The sequence below is a fragment of the Mus pahari genome, chromosome 5, assembly GCF_900095145.1.
Source record: "Mus pahari chromosome 5, PAHARI_EIJ_v1.1, whole genome shotgun sequence".
NCBI lineage: Eukaryota > Metazoa > Chordata > Mammalia > Rodentia > Muridae > Mus > Mus pahari.
Window position 1 is genome coordinate 52,938,045 of NC_034594.1, and position 18,324 is coordinate 52,956,368.

General features: G+C 49.4%; 2 protein-coding genes across 2 annotated transcripts in view; both read left to right on the plus strand.

Moving 5' to 3' along the window:
• Catip (ciliogenesis associated TTC17 interacting protein) overlaps window positions 1-3,783 on the plus strand; it is a 7,039-nt gene extending 3,256 nt beyond the window's left edge. The window contains exons 4-7 of the mRNA XM_021198537.1: window positions 1,350-1,474; window positions 2,524-2,600; window positions 2,869-2,957; window positions 3,127-3,783. Coding sequence (XP_021054196.1) covers window positions 1,350-1,474; window positions 2,524-2,600; window positions 2,869-2,957; window positions 3,127-3,783 — 948 coding nt within the window. The remainder of the gene's footprint in view (window positions 1-1,349; window positions 1,475-2,523; window positions 2,601-2,868; window positions 2,958-3,126) is intronic.
• A 6,766-nt stretch (window positions 3,784-10,549) lies between these two features.
• Window positions 10,550-18,324, plus strand: part of Slc11a1 (solute carrier family 11 member 1) — an 11,856-nt gene continuing 4,081 nt past the window's right edge. Inside the window, exons 1-9 of the mRNA XM_021198140.1 lie at window positions 10,550-10,668; window positions 11,059-11,192; window positions 12,114-12,236; window positions 12,477-12,596; window positions 15,461-15,567; window positions 15,891-15,961; window positions 16,459-16,526; window positions 16,691-16,846; window positions 17,494-17,652. Coding sequence (XP_021053799.1) covers window positions 10,662-10,668; window positions 11,059-11,192; window positions 12,114-12,236; window positions 12,477-12,596; window positions 15,461-15,567; window positions 15,891-15,961; window positions 16,459-16,526; window positions 16,691-16,846; window positions 17,494-17,652 — 945 coding nt within the window. The 5' untranslated portion in view covers window positions 10,550-10,661. The remainder of the gene's footprint in view (window positions 10,669-11,058; window positions 11,193-12,113; window positions 12,237-12,476; window positions 12,597-15,460; window positions 15,568-15,890; window positions 15,962-16,458; window positions 16,527-16,690; window positions 16,847-17,493; window positions 17,653-18,324) is intronic.

An 18,324-nucleotide genomic window follows, 5' to 3' on the forward strand; every position in this document is an offset into this window, starting at 1 on the left:
GAGACAGGGTTTCTCTGTATAGCCCTGGCTGTCCTGGAACTCACTTTGTAGACCAGGCTGGCCTCGAACTCAGAAATCTGCCTGACTCTGCCTCCCGAGTGCTGGGATTAAAGGCGTGTGCCACCACGCTCGGCTCGCCTGCTTTCTTTCTAAACACTTACTTTCTAAGGCTGGAGAGATGCTCAGTGGGGCATGATGAGGCTCTGACTTTGATCCCCAAACCCATGTAAATGCTGCACATGTATAATCCCAGAACTGCAGCAGTAAAGACAGCCTGAGTGCATCAGGCTGCCCCAGGACCCAGTGAGAGAGAGCCTGTCTCAAAACCAAGGTGAGGGCAGAGAGAGGTCTCGGTGGTTACTAGCACTTACTGGGTTTGCAGAAGACGGGAGATCAGCTCACAGCACCCACATGGCAGCTTACAACCTTCTGTAACCCAAGTCCCAAGAGATATACATCTACATATATATACACACATGTATATGTATATGTATACACATATACATGTATGTAGGTAAAACATTCATACATATAAAGATAAAAATGTCAAATAAAACAAAATAGCTTCTGAAAAACCCACATACATGCATGCCAAACACCCACACACATGTGCACCTACAAACACATATACCAGTTTGTTGTGGCCCAAGCTGGTCTTACCCCCCCTTCTCTGACAGAGTTTCTCTGTGTAGCCCTGTCCATCCTGGGACTCACTCTGTAGAGTAGGCTGGCCTCAAACTCACAGAGAACTGATTTCCTCTGCCTCCTGAGTGCCGAGATTAAAGATATGTGCCACCAGCTCCTGGCCATGGCTTTAGGCTCTCAACCCTCATGCCTTAACTCCCCAAATGCAATTACATGTGTGCACTGCCACACTTGGCTAACACCCTGGACTTTCTGTGTGTGCACATGTGTATGTGTATGTGTGTGTAGTGTGTGTATGCACGTGCACTCTTACAAATGCGCATACAGGCTTGTGCAGGTAGAGGACAGAGGTCAGCCTCAGGTTTTTTTCCTAAAGCACTGTCAACCTGGTTTTTGAGACAGGGTCTCTCATTGTATAGCACCTCCATCCCCATACTGGGCCTCCCTGTAACAAAACGCACAACTAACAGTGCTCCTCCATTGAAATGGCTTGAGAAGGGGGTGGCGGAAGCTGGCTGTGAGAGTCTGAAACATATCCTGAGAACTCAAACTTTGTGACATGTAAGGAACTGAATAGCTAAGCTTCCGTTCCCAGTGGTGAGCTGGGATGAAGACCCGAGGGGAAGGAGACACCTTCACCTTGAGGAGAAGGGGACACCGAGGTGGACAACACCTCACTGTGCTCTCTACTTTGGTCGCTGTAGAAATCCCTGGGTTTCCAGACAATCCAAGTGGGCAAACAGCAGGCTACAATGTTCATCGTGGAGCAGACCATACACTCTGAAGAGGGCATCCCCTTCTCCTGCCAGTACTACTTGCTCTCTGATGGGTGAGCCACTTGTGGGGAGGACCAACGTGACCATGTCATGTAGCGGCTGGGAGCTCTGAATGTGAAGAAAAGATGCTCATGGGTTGGAATAGGGCACGGGAGTCACTCTTATCCCCAGGACACTGCCAGGAAAAGCTCCCAGTGAGATCCGGGTGCACCTTTGCCTTTCCCATCTCATTTGCTTAAAAAAAGTGAGCTCAGACTGGCCTCAAATTCACAGCCCTCCTGCCTTAGAACCCTAGGTGCTGGGATTACAGATGTATTTTGGGCAAGGCATGATGCTTGCTGATATTTGGGACAAGACCCAAGAACTACAAAGATAAAGAGAGAAAGCAGAGCTCAAGGGGACACTGTAGTGTCTTACCTCAGCTGCCATGACAAAATACCGTAAGATGAGTCGGCAACTAGGGGATGGGGAAGGGGGCTCACACCTGTCCTTCCAGCACATAGGAAGCTGACACAGGAGGATGGCTCCAGGTCTGAGAGCCATCTATAGTAGTAAGATAGTTTATATCTTTATAGTAGTAAGATATTCCCTCAAAAAGGTGCACACAGGTTAAAGGATGGTTCAGCTGGAGAGGTGGGGAGGGAGCTTGCTGCCAAATCCGATGACCTGAGTTCAATTCTTGGAACCCACTTAGCAGAAGGAGAGAACCAACTCCTATAAGTTGTCCTCTGACCTCCACACAAGCATGTGTGTGAATGGTGTGTGTGTGTGTGTGTGTGTGTGTGCATGTACATGCATGTACACAGGAAAAATTAATGCTGAAGGAAAAAAAAAATCACTGGATGTTTTAAACAATGGCCAGCAGGGTTGGTTTCTGGTAAGCTCTCTGGCTTCTGTCAGGGCTCTCTGGCTCTTTTCTCTGCATTCTCTTCCTGGTCTGAGGATGCCAATCCTTTCTGACTGAAACCCCACCATTCTGCTGGTCAATTGACCTTAGTCATTTCCCAGAAGGCTTTCGTTACACTGGGGTCAGGAGTGGGCACCACTACAGCTGCCCTGTCCTATAGAAAGATCCTTCCCCAGCTTCTGTCTCGCCCTGCAGGCACCTGGCTAAGAGAGTCCAGGCGGGCTCTCCAGGATGTTGTATCATCACCAAGATGCCTCTCATCAGGGAGGAAGGTGAGTGGCCCAGGGCAGGATGGGGCAGTGAAGGGAAGATGGGTGAAGCATGTCCTCTGCTTCTGTTTGGAAAGGAACCAGTGTCCTAGGGGTGGGACAGGATTCTTGAATCAGGTAGAGAGGAGGCGGGTTTCCAGGCCCTGACTCAGAGGGTTAGGGTGGACCTGTGGCGCTAGTCCCTCTCAGCCATTCTGCCAGTACTTGAGGGGTCCTGGGATCTTCCCGTTTGCTAAGGGATGGGTAAGCAATTCCCTTGCTCTCTACTCAGATGTGATTGAGCCTCCGCCCACGTTTGATAAGAAGCCCCTGGTGTGGGAGGAAGACTTGGAGCTTTACTCAAAATTCCTGGACCGGAAGGTGAGAAGTGGCTATGGTCTGGGGGTCCATCTGCTGTCCTACTGTGGACCGGGAGTGCCGAAATGCGCAAATCAGAGAGATGATTGGGGGAGTAGGGGGTGTCCCGGGCCCTCCTAGCCAATCGGAGCTGTGCTCAGCTCCAGTGCTGGACCGCCCTATGCCCTGCCAGGAGCAGCTGCGCCTCAGCCACACGAGCTATCTGCGGCATCACCCCGAGGCCCAAGCCCTGGTCTCCGACTTCCTGCTGTTCCTGCTGCTCCGCCGGCCGGAGGACGTGGTCACTTTCGCAGCCGAGCACTTCGGGCCGTTTGCAGCGCTGCGCTCACCTATCCCAGCCCTGCGATCCTCACACCAGCCCAGCCCTTTCCGCACTCTGGAGGAGGAGGAAGAGGAGGAGGAGGAGGAGGAGGAAGAGGAGGAAGAGGAGGAGGAAGTAGCAGTGGATGTAGAGGGGGAGGAAGAAGAGGAGATAGAAGAGGGTGATGACTACTTGTACATCTACGAGAATGAAGACATGGAGGACTACACCTACTATGACAATTACTATGACTATTATGAAGAAGTTGACAGTTACGATAATGTCAACAACTATGATGATGACGACAATGACGATGTTGACAATTACGACGATGATGATGATGACAACGACAACAACGACAACGAGGATGAGGATGATGTTGACGACAATGTTGACGACGACGACGATGACGACGACGACAACGACGACGACGATGATGTCGACAAAGTCCGAGCCAAAGTCGACAACATCAATGTAGACAATGATGACAACGATGTTGTCGACAGTGACAACAACAACCAGGGTTAGACTTTCGAAAAGGACTAGGTGGGCGGCTGGAAGCGGGATACTGGGCCTGGCTGGGGCTGCGGCTTCAGTGGGAGATAAGCAGGGTCCTTCCCCAGTCCTACTCTGCCAGCAGGGACTGTATTTGGCCAGCTCTTCTTGTCAAAAAAAGGAAGCTTTAATTTCGTTTATCCAGCGAGTTTCATGTTTTCTTTTATTTTCACAGTTATAGCCATTTCAGAGAAAATAAAATTAAGGCCTGTGGCCAGATGTGTTGGCTCCACATCTGTAATCCTAGCCCTCAGGTCCCTGAGCCAGGGGAACTACTGTGAGTTTAAGGCCAGCCAAGGCTACACAGCAAGACCCTCTCTTAAAGATCAAATTAAAAATTAAGAAAAAGAAGGGAAAAGAAGAGGAGAAGAGGAGGGAACCACTAGGCCCACGCCACCCATAATTCCAGCACTCAGGAAACACAGGCGAGTTCCTGGTCATCTTTGGTTCCCTTCGGTGAGCTTGGGTTCTGCCTGGGCTACAAAAAATCCTGCAGGTGGGAGAGCAGGATTTGAACCTGGAGTTGGACATGAGAAGCCTGCAGTGGCACCGTGGATCTAAACATAATCACCACTACCACCTAGAAATGAATGCATAGAATGTGCAGGCGGTGATAAGGAGGGACACGGGACACCCCCAGCCCCCACTCAGCTTCTTTGTGCTTCAGGTCCTCCTTGACCCATCAGTATACAACACACACACACACACACACACACACACACACACACACACACACACACACACACGGGACTTCTCAGATTGTGCAAGGGCCCCCCCAGCCACCCAGTAAGAAGGAAAGAGAAGCGGGAACTCATCACTGCCTCCAGGTTCCTTGCTCACCAGCAATTCTGGCCGGTGGCTTGTCTGCCTGATGCTGGCTTTAGAACCTGTGAGGGGGTTGGTAGTTGGGGTGCAGACACCCACACTTCCATTAATGTCTCTGGCCGTCAGCCCTGCTACTTTGGAATGAAAGACTCTGGAGGAACCCCAAGGTGAAGTGGAGAGGTCCAGCCCTGGCTACAGAGCTGAGGAATGCAAGGAAGGGTAGTGTCTGTCTATCCGTGTCCCAGAAATCACTTCAGAAGGCTTCAGACAGGGCCGCCACTTGAGCCTTGCAAAGGGTTTTATGTCATGTTCCCCGCTCCTAAAAACCAGAACAAAACATTCCCAAGCTGGGTGGTGGTGGCACATGCCTTTAACCCCAACTCTCAGGAGGCAGAGGCCAGGCTGGCCTATAGAGCAAGTTCCAGGACAAACACACACACACACACACACACACACACACACACACACACACACACACACAAACCAAACCAACCAACCAAAGACCCCAAAAACCAAAAGACATTCACAACCAAGAAAAGTGAAATAAAATCACCACAACAAAATTATCTTAGTTTCTCTGTCCCAGGGCCTCACACACACTCACTCTCCCAGAGGCTTCACCCCAGCCTCTGTCAAGCATTTTCTTTCAATAGATCTTTATAATTCCAATGTATTCACAAAATGGAATCATACTAGTAATATATGCTTGTTAGTTGGTAAGTGGATACTTAATTATATATTATAATTTATATACATTATATATAGTGAAGCTGAAGTCGTCCTAGGTCCATTGTATTTTGGAACACTATCTCATGTGTTGGCTTTCTGGGGCTGGGAGAAAATGGCTCATGTGTAAAAGTGTTAGCTGTGCAAACCTGAGGACCCCGGTTCCATCAGTGGAACCCACAAAAAAACCTGGATGTGACCCAGCATGGTGGCCTGGGCCTGGAATCCCGGCACTCAAAGGCAGAGGCAGGTGGATCTCTGAGTTCAAAGCCCGCTTCATGGCTACGTGGTAAATCCCAGAGCAGTCAGGGCTACATAGTGAATTCCTGTCTCAAAAACAAACGACAGAAGCAGGACGCAGCGGCTAGAAGCTGTGATCCCAGCACCTCTGTGGCAAGACTGGAAACTGAGACAGGAGAAGCACTCCGAAACATTTGAACTCTCTAGCCTAGAGTGCACATCTGCAGCAGTAGAAAGGAGAGAGGCCCTGCCTCAGTGAGGTGAAGGATGGAACGGAGCGCGCCCTGGCCCATAGGCACGTGGCCACATGAGTGCGCCCTGGCCCATGGGCATGTGGACACATGAGGGCACCGGGGCCGTAGGCACGTGGACACATGAGCGCGCCCTGGCCGGTAGGCACGTGGACACATGAGCGCCCTGGCCCGTGGGCACGTGGACACACGAGCGCACCCGGGGTCGTAGGCACGTGGACACATGCGCCCTTCCATGTTCTCACACACCCCAAGACCGACTTTGCTCATCCATCAGTGCACTTAGCTTTGTTATCTTGGTTTGCTCTCTGGAGAGTCTCATCGTGTATTCTATGCTAGCTTCAGCCTCTCAAGTGTTGGGATCACAGGTGGATACCACCATCACCCACCTACCAGTGTGTTTAGAACACACTTGTAATAGCATTACAGCCCACTATCTTCATGTCTCTGTATGTTGGTACAGTACGTTGGTAGGAATTTAACCCAGAGCTTCATGCATACTAAACACATACGAGGGAGGCAAAATCTCCATTCTCTTTGTCTCTTTGTTGTCCTTTAGCCACCCCCACTTTTTTTGGGGGGGGAGTTGTTTGTTTTTAAAACTTTATTACACAGTTTTATTATGTGTTTCTAGGATAAGGAATATGAAATTCAAGGAAATTAGGATTTTGTTTTGTTGTTTTTGTTTTTTATTTTTTGGGTTTTTGGTTTTTGTTTCTTTTTCATCTGTTTGTTTTTTTGAGACAGAGTTTCTCTGTGTAACCCTGTCCTGGAACTCACTTTGTAGACCAGGCTGGCCTTGAACTCAGAAATCTGCCTGCCTCTGCCTCCCATGTTCTGGGATTAAAGGCGTGCACTGATGAAAGGGTCTTGCGGACTGAGTGAGTCAACCATAAATGTTAGAAGAAAATACCCCAGGGCTGGAGAGCTGACTCAGTTAGGAGCACTGATCTCCCGAAGGACCCAGTTTGATTCCCGGCACCAACAAGGAGGCTCACCACTTAGGCACCAAGCATGTGTGTGGCACACAGACATCCATGTAGGAAAAGCACTCAAACTAAAAAAAAAAATTTTTTTAAAGAAAATAACCCAAGCTGGGCGTGGTGGCACGCACCTTTAATCCCAGCACTCGGGAGGCAGAGGCAGGCAGATTTCTGAGTTCGAGGCCAGCCTGGTCTACACAGTGTGTTCCAGGACAGCCAGGGCTACACAGAGAAACCCTGTCTCCAAAAACAAAAAAAAAAAAAAAAAAAAAAAAAAAAAAAAAAAAAAAAAAAGAAAGAAAGAAAGAAAGAAAGAAAGAAAGAAAATAACCGAAGCGAAGTGTGGTGGCACACACCTGTAATGCCAATATCTGAGAGGCTGAGGCAGGAGAATCTTCAGTTCAAGGTCAACGTGGTGGTGAAAGGAAAGCTTCTTGTGTGTGTGTGTGTGTGTGTGTGTGTGTGTGTGTGTGTGTACATGCACACATAAGTATGGGCAATGCCGAGCACCCAGAAGAGGGTGTCAAATCCCCTGCAGCTGGAGTGGCCTGACGTGGGTATTGGGAACTGAATTCAGCTCTTCTGCCAAAGCTGTGCATGCTTGTAACTGCTGCCCAGTTCTGCACACTTGTTTGCTTGCTTGCTTGGGTTTTTTTGTTTGTTTTTTTGTTTTTGTTTTTGTTTTCAGGAAGTAGAGGTTCAGACAGGGACTCGGGACGCATAGACTAGCCACCTTAGCTGTATCTTTTAGATTCAGGTGTGAGTTACATACCCTGTTTATGCTGGTGATGAAACCCACTAGGCAGACACGTTACCAAGTGAGCTACAGCCCCAACCATCCCCTCAAACCTCACGTGTGAGAATAGGAGGCCTTGTGACCTCAGAGCACCCCCAAGGGTACCACCTCTTAATACGACCATCACTTTGGCGCATAAATGTTGTGGGGTTACAACATTCAAACCATAAGGGTGGGCAAACCTGAAAGCTACTGTAAGCATCATTGTTTGTAACACTTGAGCTCCAAAGAACTGATGGCAACCACCACAAATGAAGTCCGGTTTGGTCTTAATTTCACTTTGTAGACAAGGCTGACCCTGAACTTATGGCAAACCTCCTGTCTCATCTTCCCAAGTGCCAGGATTGCAGGCAGGCATGGGCTACCATACCCAATGCAGCATGATGTTCACAGGGGGTTCTTTATTACCTAATGCATCAAAATTCCATGATGTTTTAATCCTAAGTGACATTCCATGGCATGTCTATACTATATTGTATTTATTCGTGTATTGACAGATATGTGGCTGGTTTCCATTCCTTGGCTATTGTGAATAATTGCTAGGAATGGGTCTTCAAATGTCTGTTTGCATTTCTACTTTTACTATAGTTGGAATAGTCACATTGATCCAACGTCATGGATCATTATCTAATGGCCTCACTTTCTCACAGACACATTATCTGTGGAAGGGTGCATGGACACATGGGTATATTAAGTCCTGTACAGTCGGTTCATATGTGGTTTCCTTACTTACCACATCTCAACAACACAGGGCTCCTCCAAGTCACATTTATAACCACATCCATCACCTATCTACCTGACCTATCCCTAGCCTGGGGTGACCACAAACCTGATCTTTGCTTCTAGAATGTTACCATTGCATAAGCACTATTTAGGGCTGGAGAAACAGCTCAGCGGTTTCTTAAGAGCACTGACTGCTTTTCCAGAGGTCCTGAGTTCAATTCCCAGCAACCACATGGTGGTTTGCGACATGCTACCATCTCGCCAGCAAGAACTACGCGACACATCGTTAGGATCCTTCTGCAGTAAAGCTTTAATGCATCTCGAGGGGCAATGCATAAGTTACTCGAAAGCGGAGACCCCGAGGTGAAAAACCCTCTCCCTTATATAGGAAATGTTCTCCGCCTAGGACGTGTAGCTCCCCGGTTGGCTGCTCACTATCGGCCCAGATGACGCCACGGGACAGGCAGGGCGCAAGGGATGGAAATTTACCCGGCACATGCGCAGACCGCTTGTTTACCAGTTAGAACACCGGATGCCAGCGCCATCTTGCCATGGCGATTGTGAGGACGGCTCCCCACAGTGGTTCACAGCCATCTGTAACCAGATCTGATGTCCTCTTCTGGTGTATCTGAAGGCAGCTACAGTAAAGTGTACTCATATAAAATAAATCTTTAAAAACAAGTTTCTTTAAATGGTACAAGGGCTGAAGAGATGGCTCAGTGCGTCCAAGCCTTTGCTTTGAAAGAATGAGGAACAGAGGCCTAATCCTTAGCATTGTATATAAACAGGCACCACACGCTCACATGCATATACCACATGTACCCACACACCCATCATCCCCAGGACTCACAGTGCTCATGCTCCTGTGCACTGTATATAAACAGGCACCACACACTCACATGCATATACCACATGTACCCACACACCCATCATCCCCAGGACTCACAGTGCTCATGCTCCTGTGCACGCACACGTGCCCCCCCACACACACGGCAGGTATGACACATACCTATAATCTCTGCACTCAGGTGCAGAGGCAGGAGAACTGTGAGCCTGAGCCAGCCTGGGCTACATAAAGCCTGTCTTAAAAAATCAAGAGTTGGGCTGGTGAGATGGCTCAGTGGGTAAGAGCACCCGACTGCTCTTCCGAAGGTCCGGAGTTCAAATCCCAGCAACCACATGGTGGCTCACAACCATCGGTAACAAGATCTGACGCCCTCTTCTGGAGTGTCTGAAGACAGCTACAGTGTACTTACATATAATAAATAAATAAATCTTTAAAAAAAAAAAAAAAAAAAAAAAAAAAAAAAAAAAATTTTAAAAAAAAAAAAAAAAAACTTTAAAAAAAAAAAAAAAAAAACAAAAAAAACAAAAACTTAAGCACGCATCATTCCCCCACTAAACTACTTCCTTATGACTGGTTTTACTTTGCATTTCGAGCAGGATTTCACTAAGTTGTTGAGACCTTAAGCTAAGTCTGCAGCCCAGGCAGATGACGAACTACTCACTCAGTATGATTTCCTGAACATTTCTCCGTTCATGCTGTCATATGTATCCACTTACCTGTTGATGGACAGCTCAGATAATTCCAGCTTCTGATTATTGCAAAAAAATATTGCTGTAAACATCATGTGGAGGTTTTTGTTTGGACATATGTTTAATTTCTCTGGGGTAAATACCCAGGAGTTCATTCTGGGATGTGCACACCGCATTCACCCATGGCTACCTGAGACCCTTACAGGTCCACAGGACAAAAGGACTTTTTACCTCCCTCCCATCTTCCCATTAGGTCAACAATGCCCCTTGAACTCCAGACTGAGATGCAAGACCTGACAGGGTATGGGTCTGTGTATGAGTGAGTGTGTGTGTGTGTGTGTGTGTGCACGCGCACGTGTGTGTGAGCATATATGTGTGTCTGCCGTGAGATATTAAACAATACACAAATGGCAGGAAAAACCAGAAATCGGAGGTAATTTTGGAAGCAAAGAATCTGGAGTATCTGGAATGGGGCCAGACTTATTATGGAACATAGGGTATCCAGGAGAGGAACAAAGGTCAAAACTGTGGGTTACCACCCCCTTCCGCCACAACTGGTCACTTCTGCCTTTGGTGCGTGTTTCGAAATGCTAAGTGTGTGAAATTGTGAGCATGCCCTCGGTGATGTGGAGATGAGGTCTGGTGGTGATGGGAAGGGCGTAGGTTCCCAATATTACTCACTCGGACCAGCACCCACAGAAGGGGACAGATTGAGAACCTAGTTGCCAGGCCTGGTGACCACACACAGAGTATCCCGCCGCCTGCATCCTCATGATTCGTGAGTGGTGGCCTCTGGGGACCTAATGGGATTACAGTGGGGGTGACTTGAGGGGAACAAGGAAGACTTAGGGTCTCTGTGGGGGCTCAGCTCTTCCAGCCGCACTTCAGTCAGGCACTTCTGTGGATTAAACCTGGTGGAGGAGACAGAGCGTGGGGGTCAAGCAGCTGGGGGAGGGGCCTCCTGTCTCACAAATCTCCTGACTCAGGGGATTTAGATTGGAGAAGTTCTGTGCTCACTGGGAGGGAAGTGATTCTGGAAGCCTCTGCTTGGCACATAGGTGGACCGGCCAGTTGCGGGGAGCGGAGGTCGTGGGAGGAGGCAGGTGGCTTAAATCTCAGGCTCTTGAAAGAAGCACACACCCACCTAGCATCCTGGGGTCCCTGACAGGTAACAAGAGCCCCCCGGGGCTCAGCAGACCCAGTTATGGCTCCATTTCCAGCCTGCCTGGCCCAGCACCTCAGCCAGCGCCTTCCCGTGAGACCTACCTGAGTGAGAAGATCCCCATCCCCAGCACAGACCAGGTAGGGATGACAGGAATGTCCTCAGTGCTTCCTGGGTCCTACTGGATCCTCCATGATCTTGAAGGCCGGGGAGGGGGCATCATCTGTGACCTTGACAGTGATTAAAGGGGGTGCTCTGTAGTTATTTGAAAAAAACAAAAAAAAACAATCAAATGGTTCTCAAGAAGGCCTTAGCTTCCCCACAGGGGTAAAGAGTCTAGAAAAGTAGGGACCTTGGGAAGTAGGCAGGGATAAAGGCGAGCATCAGCCTGGTTCTGGCATGCTGCCATCCAGCTTTGCCACAATCTTTCTTTTTATAATGTATCACATTTACTTATTTAGTTACTTATATTTATTTGCATTGTGGGTGCATGGGTAGGTGTGTCCATTATAGAGCACGCACCTGGAGGTCAGGGACAACTTGTGAGAGTCAACTCACTCCTACTATGTGGGTTCCAAGTTTGGTGGCCTTAGCCGCTGAGCCCCTTCTCGGTCCCCATTGCCACACTCTAAGCAGATTCCTAGGCTGATGGGCCAAACCCTGAAATAGAGTTGAGTGACTGAGACCTCTGGTCCCCGGAGATTAGAGCCTGAAGTATGAGAAGGGTCTGGGGAGGGAAGAGCTGCAACATGGAGGTTTAGTTTCAACAAGGTCCCCCTCTTGGGACTCTGAGAAGCCTGAAAGAGGCAGACAGGTCACGTGCTGGCCAGCTGCAGAGGCTGCTGCTGAACACGACCCATCCAGAAAGCAGAGCCACAGTGACTCAGCAAATGGCCCTGGTCCCTCGGGGAACGGGCAGCGGTGGCACTGGGTGGGTGATGGAGGACAGGGCTGGCCAGCCTGACTGAAGAAGATACCTGCTGAGTTTTTAGCTGAGGGGATGGTCAAGGCCCCTGCATCCTCCCAGGAGCTAACACGACCTGATCTGCTTGCACCCCCAGGGTACATTCAGCCTGAGGAAGCTGTGGGCATTCACCGGGCCTGGTTTCCTTATGAGCATCGCTTTCCTTGACCCGGGGAACATTGAGTCGGACCTTCAAGCTGGTGCCGTGGCTGGATTCAAAGTACTTGAGTCTGGGCAGCCATGCTGGCTTTGTGGGGAGCATGGTGCCTTAGCTAAGACAAGGAAGACCCCAGTTTTCCAGAGCCGGCTGCATGGGTGGTTTTTCTGAGGATAAGTTTGTGTCCAGGAGGAAAAGGCCCTTGGAGAAGCCCCTCCAGAAAGGATGCTGGGGGGGGGGGGTTCTTCCCGCTCTCCCCATCAGAGAGGCTGCTCTGGCTGAGCGGCTCCTGTTTCCTCACAGCTCCTCTGGGTGCTGCTCTGGGCCACTGTGCTAGGTTTGCTGTGCCAGAGGCTGGCTGCCCGGCTGGGTGTGGTGACCGGCAAGGACTTGGGTGAAGTCTGCCAACTCTACTACCCTAAGGTGAGCTGGGAACCAGCAGAGGGGGTCATGGACAGAAAGCACCCACAGCTCTCAAACCCTGAGCAACTGTGGATAGCTTCCACAATAAAATAAATACAACATGAGCACCCAGGCTCAATTGGTAGCACTCGGACAAAGCCCCATATCCCAGGGCTAAGCACTGCTCCCTCAAGACCACCCAGACTACACATGGTATATTTCAAAGGGATTTTTTAAAAAAGGTTTATTTATTTATTATTTGATGTATACGAGTACACTGTAGCTGTGCAGATGGTTGTGAACCTTCATGTAGTTGTAGGGATTTGAGTTTTTCACTCTAGTCGGCCCCAGTCACTCAGTCCCTGCTCTCTCCCTCCAGCCCAAAGATTCATTTATTATTATAAATAAATACACTGTAGCTATCTTCAGACACACCAGAAGAGGGCATCAGACCTCATTACGGGTGGTTGTAAGCCACATGTGGTTGCTGGGATTTGAACTCAGAACCTTTGGAAGAGCAGTCAGTGTTCTTACCCACTGAGCCATCTTGCCAGTCCTCAAAGGGATTTTTTTAATCTTATGAATTCATTTACTTTTTTTTTATAAAAAAAGATTTATTTATTTTTATGTATGAACACACTGTAGCTGTCTTCAGATACACCAGATCCCATTACAGATGGTTGTGAGCCACCATGTGGTTGCTGGGATTTGAACTCAGGACCTCTGGAAGAGCAGTCAGTGCTTTTAACTGCTGAGCCATCCCTCCAGTCTCCACTTACTTGTTTTTAACATGATTGGGGATTCTATTCAGGGGCTCTTGAATGCTGGATGAGCAATCTACCTTTGGACTCCATCTCCAGCCCTATTCAAAGGGATTTAATGCCATTTGACCCTTTTGGGAGTCCGAAGGGCTGGGGGTTCCAGGGTAAAAGGTGTAAGGAAAGTTGATAAGCCCTGGCTGCGCACCACAGAAACCCAAAGCAGACATTTGCTTCTAGAAACTTGTAGCAACTGTTTAACCATGAGAGGGACTAGAGCTTAGCGTCCTCACGGATGTCACTGCCCCAAACACCTAGAAGCAGGAGGCCTAGTTTCTCTCCACATCTGTCTGAGTTAGTCTGTGTCTGTTGCTGAAAGAAAGTCCATGAAGCTGAGTAGTTTAATTTATCTATCTATCTATCTATCTATCTATCTATCTATCTATCTATCTATCATCTATCAATCAATCTGTCTATCTATCTGTATATATATTTTTTTAAAGATTTATTTATTATATGTAAGTGCACTGTAGCTGTCTTCAGACACTCCAGAAGGGGGTGTCAGATCTTGTTACGGATGGTTATGAGCCACCATGTGGTTGCTGGGATTTGAACTCAGGACCTTCGGAAGAAGAGTCAGATGCTCTTACCCACTGAGCCATCTCACCAGCCCCTCTGTATATATTTTTTATTTTTTCAAATCAGGGTTTCTCTATGTAGCCCATCCTCCTGAACTGAGTGCTGGGGTTAAACTATTACCAAGCCTGGCCCTTTAACTTTTTTTTTTTTTTAAATAAATAAACAGGCTGGAGAGATGGCTCAGCTGTTAAGAACACAGACTGTTCTTCAGTAGGTCCTGAGTTCAGTTTCCAGCAACCACATGGTGGCTTACAACCATCTGTAATGGGATCTGATGCCCTCTTCGGGTGTGTCTGAAGACAGCGACAGTGTACTCACATACATTAAATAAATAAATAAACAAACAAACAGACAGACAGACAAATAACTTTAAAACTAAATAAATAAACTAAATGATTGTGCCAGACATGATGATTCAGCACACTCTTAAAATCAGTACTCAGAAGGCAGAGGCATGTGGGTCTCTCTGAGTTCCAGGCTGGTCAGGGGTACACAGTGAAACTCTGCCTCAGTAAAATAAATAAAATAAAATAACCAGGCAGAAGTGGCGCATGCCTTAAATCCCAGAATTCAGGAGGCAGAGGCAGGTAGATCTCTGAGTTCAAGGTCAGCCTGGTCTACAGAGGGAGGTCTTGGACAGTCAGGATTACTTAAAGAGATCCTGGAGAGAGAGAGAGAGAGAGAGAGAGAGAGAGAGAGAGAGAGAGAGAGAACAAAGAAAAGGGAAGATTATCCTGAGGATATAATGCAATGACAGTGCAAGGTCTGAACTGAAGCACCAGTACTGCAAAATAAAACCAAAAAAAACCCCAAATTAGCTCACATCTCTTGACAGGTTCAAGGCCAATTTCTGCTTGCTTAGCTTTATTTGGCAAGGGGGGGAGGGGTGTGTGGGGTTGGCCTCGTCCACACCAGGCAAGCGTTACCACACTTCATCCTCCGCCTCTGCCTTCTTTTTACTTTCTGTTTGAGACCGGGGTTTCACCACACTGCCCCAGGCTGTCCTTGAACTTTTTCCCTCCTGTTTTAGCTTCTGGGCTGTCTGGCCAGCATCACCAGGTCTGTCCTCTGCTCTAAAGGGTTGTGTCACGGCTCAATATGAGGACCAACGTTCCAACACGAATCCTTGAGAGGCCCAGAACTGCCAGAGCAGACTCCTTTAAGCGTGTCTCTTTTCTTTTTCGGTTTTGGTTTTTCAAGACAGGGTTTCTCTGTGTAACCCTGGCTGTCCTAGAACTCGCTCTGTAGACCAGGCTGGCCTGGAACTCACAGAGATCACAGTGTGCCTCTGCCTCCCGCGTGCTGGGATTAAAGGCGTGTGTGCCCTCATGGGCCCGGCAATCCTGTCCTATAACCCTAGCTGGTAAACGTGAAAGTGCACAGACTTCCAACTGCTCAGCACGGCGCAGAGCATGCAAAGGCAAGAAAAGTGCAATGTCAAAGAGCCAGCCTTCTTCTAAGGAAGTGACTGACATCTCCTCACCACAGGTGCCCCGCATCCTCCTCTGGCTGACCATTGAGCTAGCCATTGTGGGCTCAGACATGCAGGAAGTCATTGGAACGGCTATCTCCTTCAATCTGCTCTCTGCTGGACGGTATCGTGCTAGGGAATCCACCTCAGTGCCAGGCTGGAGGGGGGCCACTGTTTCCTCCCCAGGACAAGGCCCCCTGCCCCCCATTTACATCATCACCCCATTTCCAGTAGGGCTCGTGGGTTCTATTTTTTAGAACGTAAGGTGACTTGTGGGTCACAGAGCACACAGGCCAGGGCTCCCTACTGCCCCAGGTCCCCTTCCTGGGTGTCTATAAATATTCAGCACAACCCACACTCCCCTCGTCCTAAGCTGGCCAAGCTATTTGGGTTCCTGACTTCCCAGATCTGGGCCAGGCTGGGTTGATCCGGCCTTCTTGGTTTCAGCATCCCGCTGTGGGGCGGCGTATTGATCACCATTGTGGACACCTTCTTCTTCCTCTTCTTGGATAACTATGGTGAGAGAAAGCTCCTCTTCTTGGGGGATAAAAGTGGGCAGGGGGGCTGGTGAGATGGCTCAGTGGGTAAGAGCACCCGACTGCTCTCCCGAAGGTCCAGAGTTCAAATCCCAGCAACCACATGGTGGCTCATAACCATCCGTAACAAGATCTGACACCCTCTTCTGGAGTGTCTGAAGACAGATACAGTGTACTTACATATAATAAATAAATAAATCTTTAAAAAAAAAAAAAGTGGGCAGGGGTGCCCTCCGGGAGCCTTGGCTTCTCCCAGGGCTGTGGGTCCCCCTGGTTCAGCTGTATGGCGTGAACAACTTAACTCCGGTTTCTGTTTTCATTTTCTATAACATGGGACAGAACATCCAGGTGTCACAGGGCCGTGGTGACGTTTCAATGAGAAAAAAATACATGCTAAGCTCTTAGCCCAGTGCCCAGGACAAAGCGCTCAAAACAGCCACTCTCTAGTGTTTATGTGACAGGGATTTGCTTTCTTCTAGGTTTGCGCAAGCTGGAAGCTTTCTTCGGGCTCCTCATTACCATAATGGCCTTGACCTTCGGCTATGAGGTGGGATGCCAGAGTTTACCCTTCCCTCAGGATCACTCCTTTCCCTTCCACATGGGTAGCCTAGGGGTCTAGGGAAAGAGCCCTTAGCCTCCATCCTTACCTGCCTTTGGGGATGGGGTGGGGGGAGGAAGGTTCTAGTGAGCTGACCAAGTTTGTTCCCACAGTATGTGGTAGCGCGTCCTTCCCAGGGAGCGCTCCTTAAGGGTCTGTTGCTGCCCACCTGCCCGGGCTGTGGGCAGCCGGAGCTGCTGCAGGCAGTGGGCATTGTCGGTGCCATCATCATGCCCCATAACATCTACCTGCACTCAGCCTTGGTCAAGGTGAGCAGAACAGAGGGAGGGAGGGACGGACGGACAGACGAGGGAGGAGCCCATTTCTGAGCCTGGACTCCTGCCTCAGATGCCTTCCTCGAGGGTCTTGTGAAGGACGGACTCACTCTCGGTTCAGCCCGCCTGTAATGACAGGTCTGAGGCAAATCAACAAAAATCAGTCAAGGCCTAGAAACTGCATCCTCCCTCATGTAGGGGACAAAGACAAGGGCAGTGTAAACAGAGGGGGGGGACTGTGGTGGGTGAAAGGCGCTCGCAGAGGGACAAACTGAAGAGGCTGGTGGATAGACTGCAGGATGGCCCAGCAGTCAGGGAGAACAGCAAGCGCAAAGGGCCTGAGGTGGAACTGAACCAGCCGCGTTTGATGATGACGCGTGACGGAGGAAGGGGGAGGGGAGATCAGGCTGAGTTAGAGAGGGACCTCAAAGGTCAGGTCTTCCTTCATTCACATCATTGGTCACTATGGACCAGACCTCTGGCAAGGACAAAGATGTGGGCAGGTGGCAGCTGACCAGAACCGGAATCAGACTACCACATAGGGGACATTCTCGGAACGGTGACTCAGAGAAGACAGAAGTAGAGGACATTGGGTACCTCTGAGGGACTTTGGTCCTTCCCTTCACCTCTGACCTTACTAGTCTAGAGAAGTAGACAGAGCCCGCCGGGTGGATGTTCGAGAAGCCAACATGTACTTCCTGATTGAGGCCACCATTGCCCTATCGGTGTCCTTCATCATCAACCTCTTCGTCATGGCTGTTTTCGGTCAGGCCTTCTACCAGCAAACCAATGAGGAAGCGGTGAGCCACACTGTCCCTGTCGCCAGCTCGTTTGCATATACCCACACCCCACCAGCTTTGCCAGGGATTCCAGGTCACGGGGCCACATCCTCCCTCCGGAGTCTCTGCTGGACTCTGAGCTCTTCTCTCCCCATCATCTCGGCTCCCAGATGACAGGTGTCAATCACTTTGAAGTACAGCTTGGCTTGAGATGTTGCTTTGGTGCCAGGTGTCACCTAAGAGCCCCAGGGTAAAGCAAGCCAGTCCTCCACCTTTGCTCTTGTCTGTAGCAAACACAGGGGAGATGTGAAGGGACAGGAGGTCAGCCCACCCACCAGTGAGCACTCAGGGACCTTCAGAGATGGAGCAGTGCAGTCACAGGTGGGGATGCAGAATGACAGGTTAGGGCTGAGACCCCTGAGGGGCCTGACTCTTCTGTTCCCTCTGGAGGCTGAAGCTGATGGGGGGTGGAGGGTGGGGGAGTGGGGACTGGGAGTCGATAACCACTGCACTTGGAAGTCCTTGCTAAATGTCCTCAGTGTGTGAGGGTGTATCCATTCTTGGATGTCAGTCAGCCACCTCGCATGAGAGAGAGAACTCTATAGGGACTTTGAAGCCTAATTTCCCTCCCTCCCTACCATTCTCATTCTCTCTCTCTCTCTCTCTCTCTCTCTCTCTCTCTCTCTCTCTCTC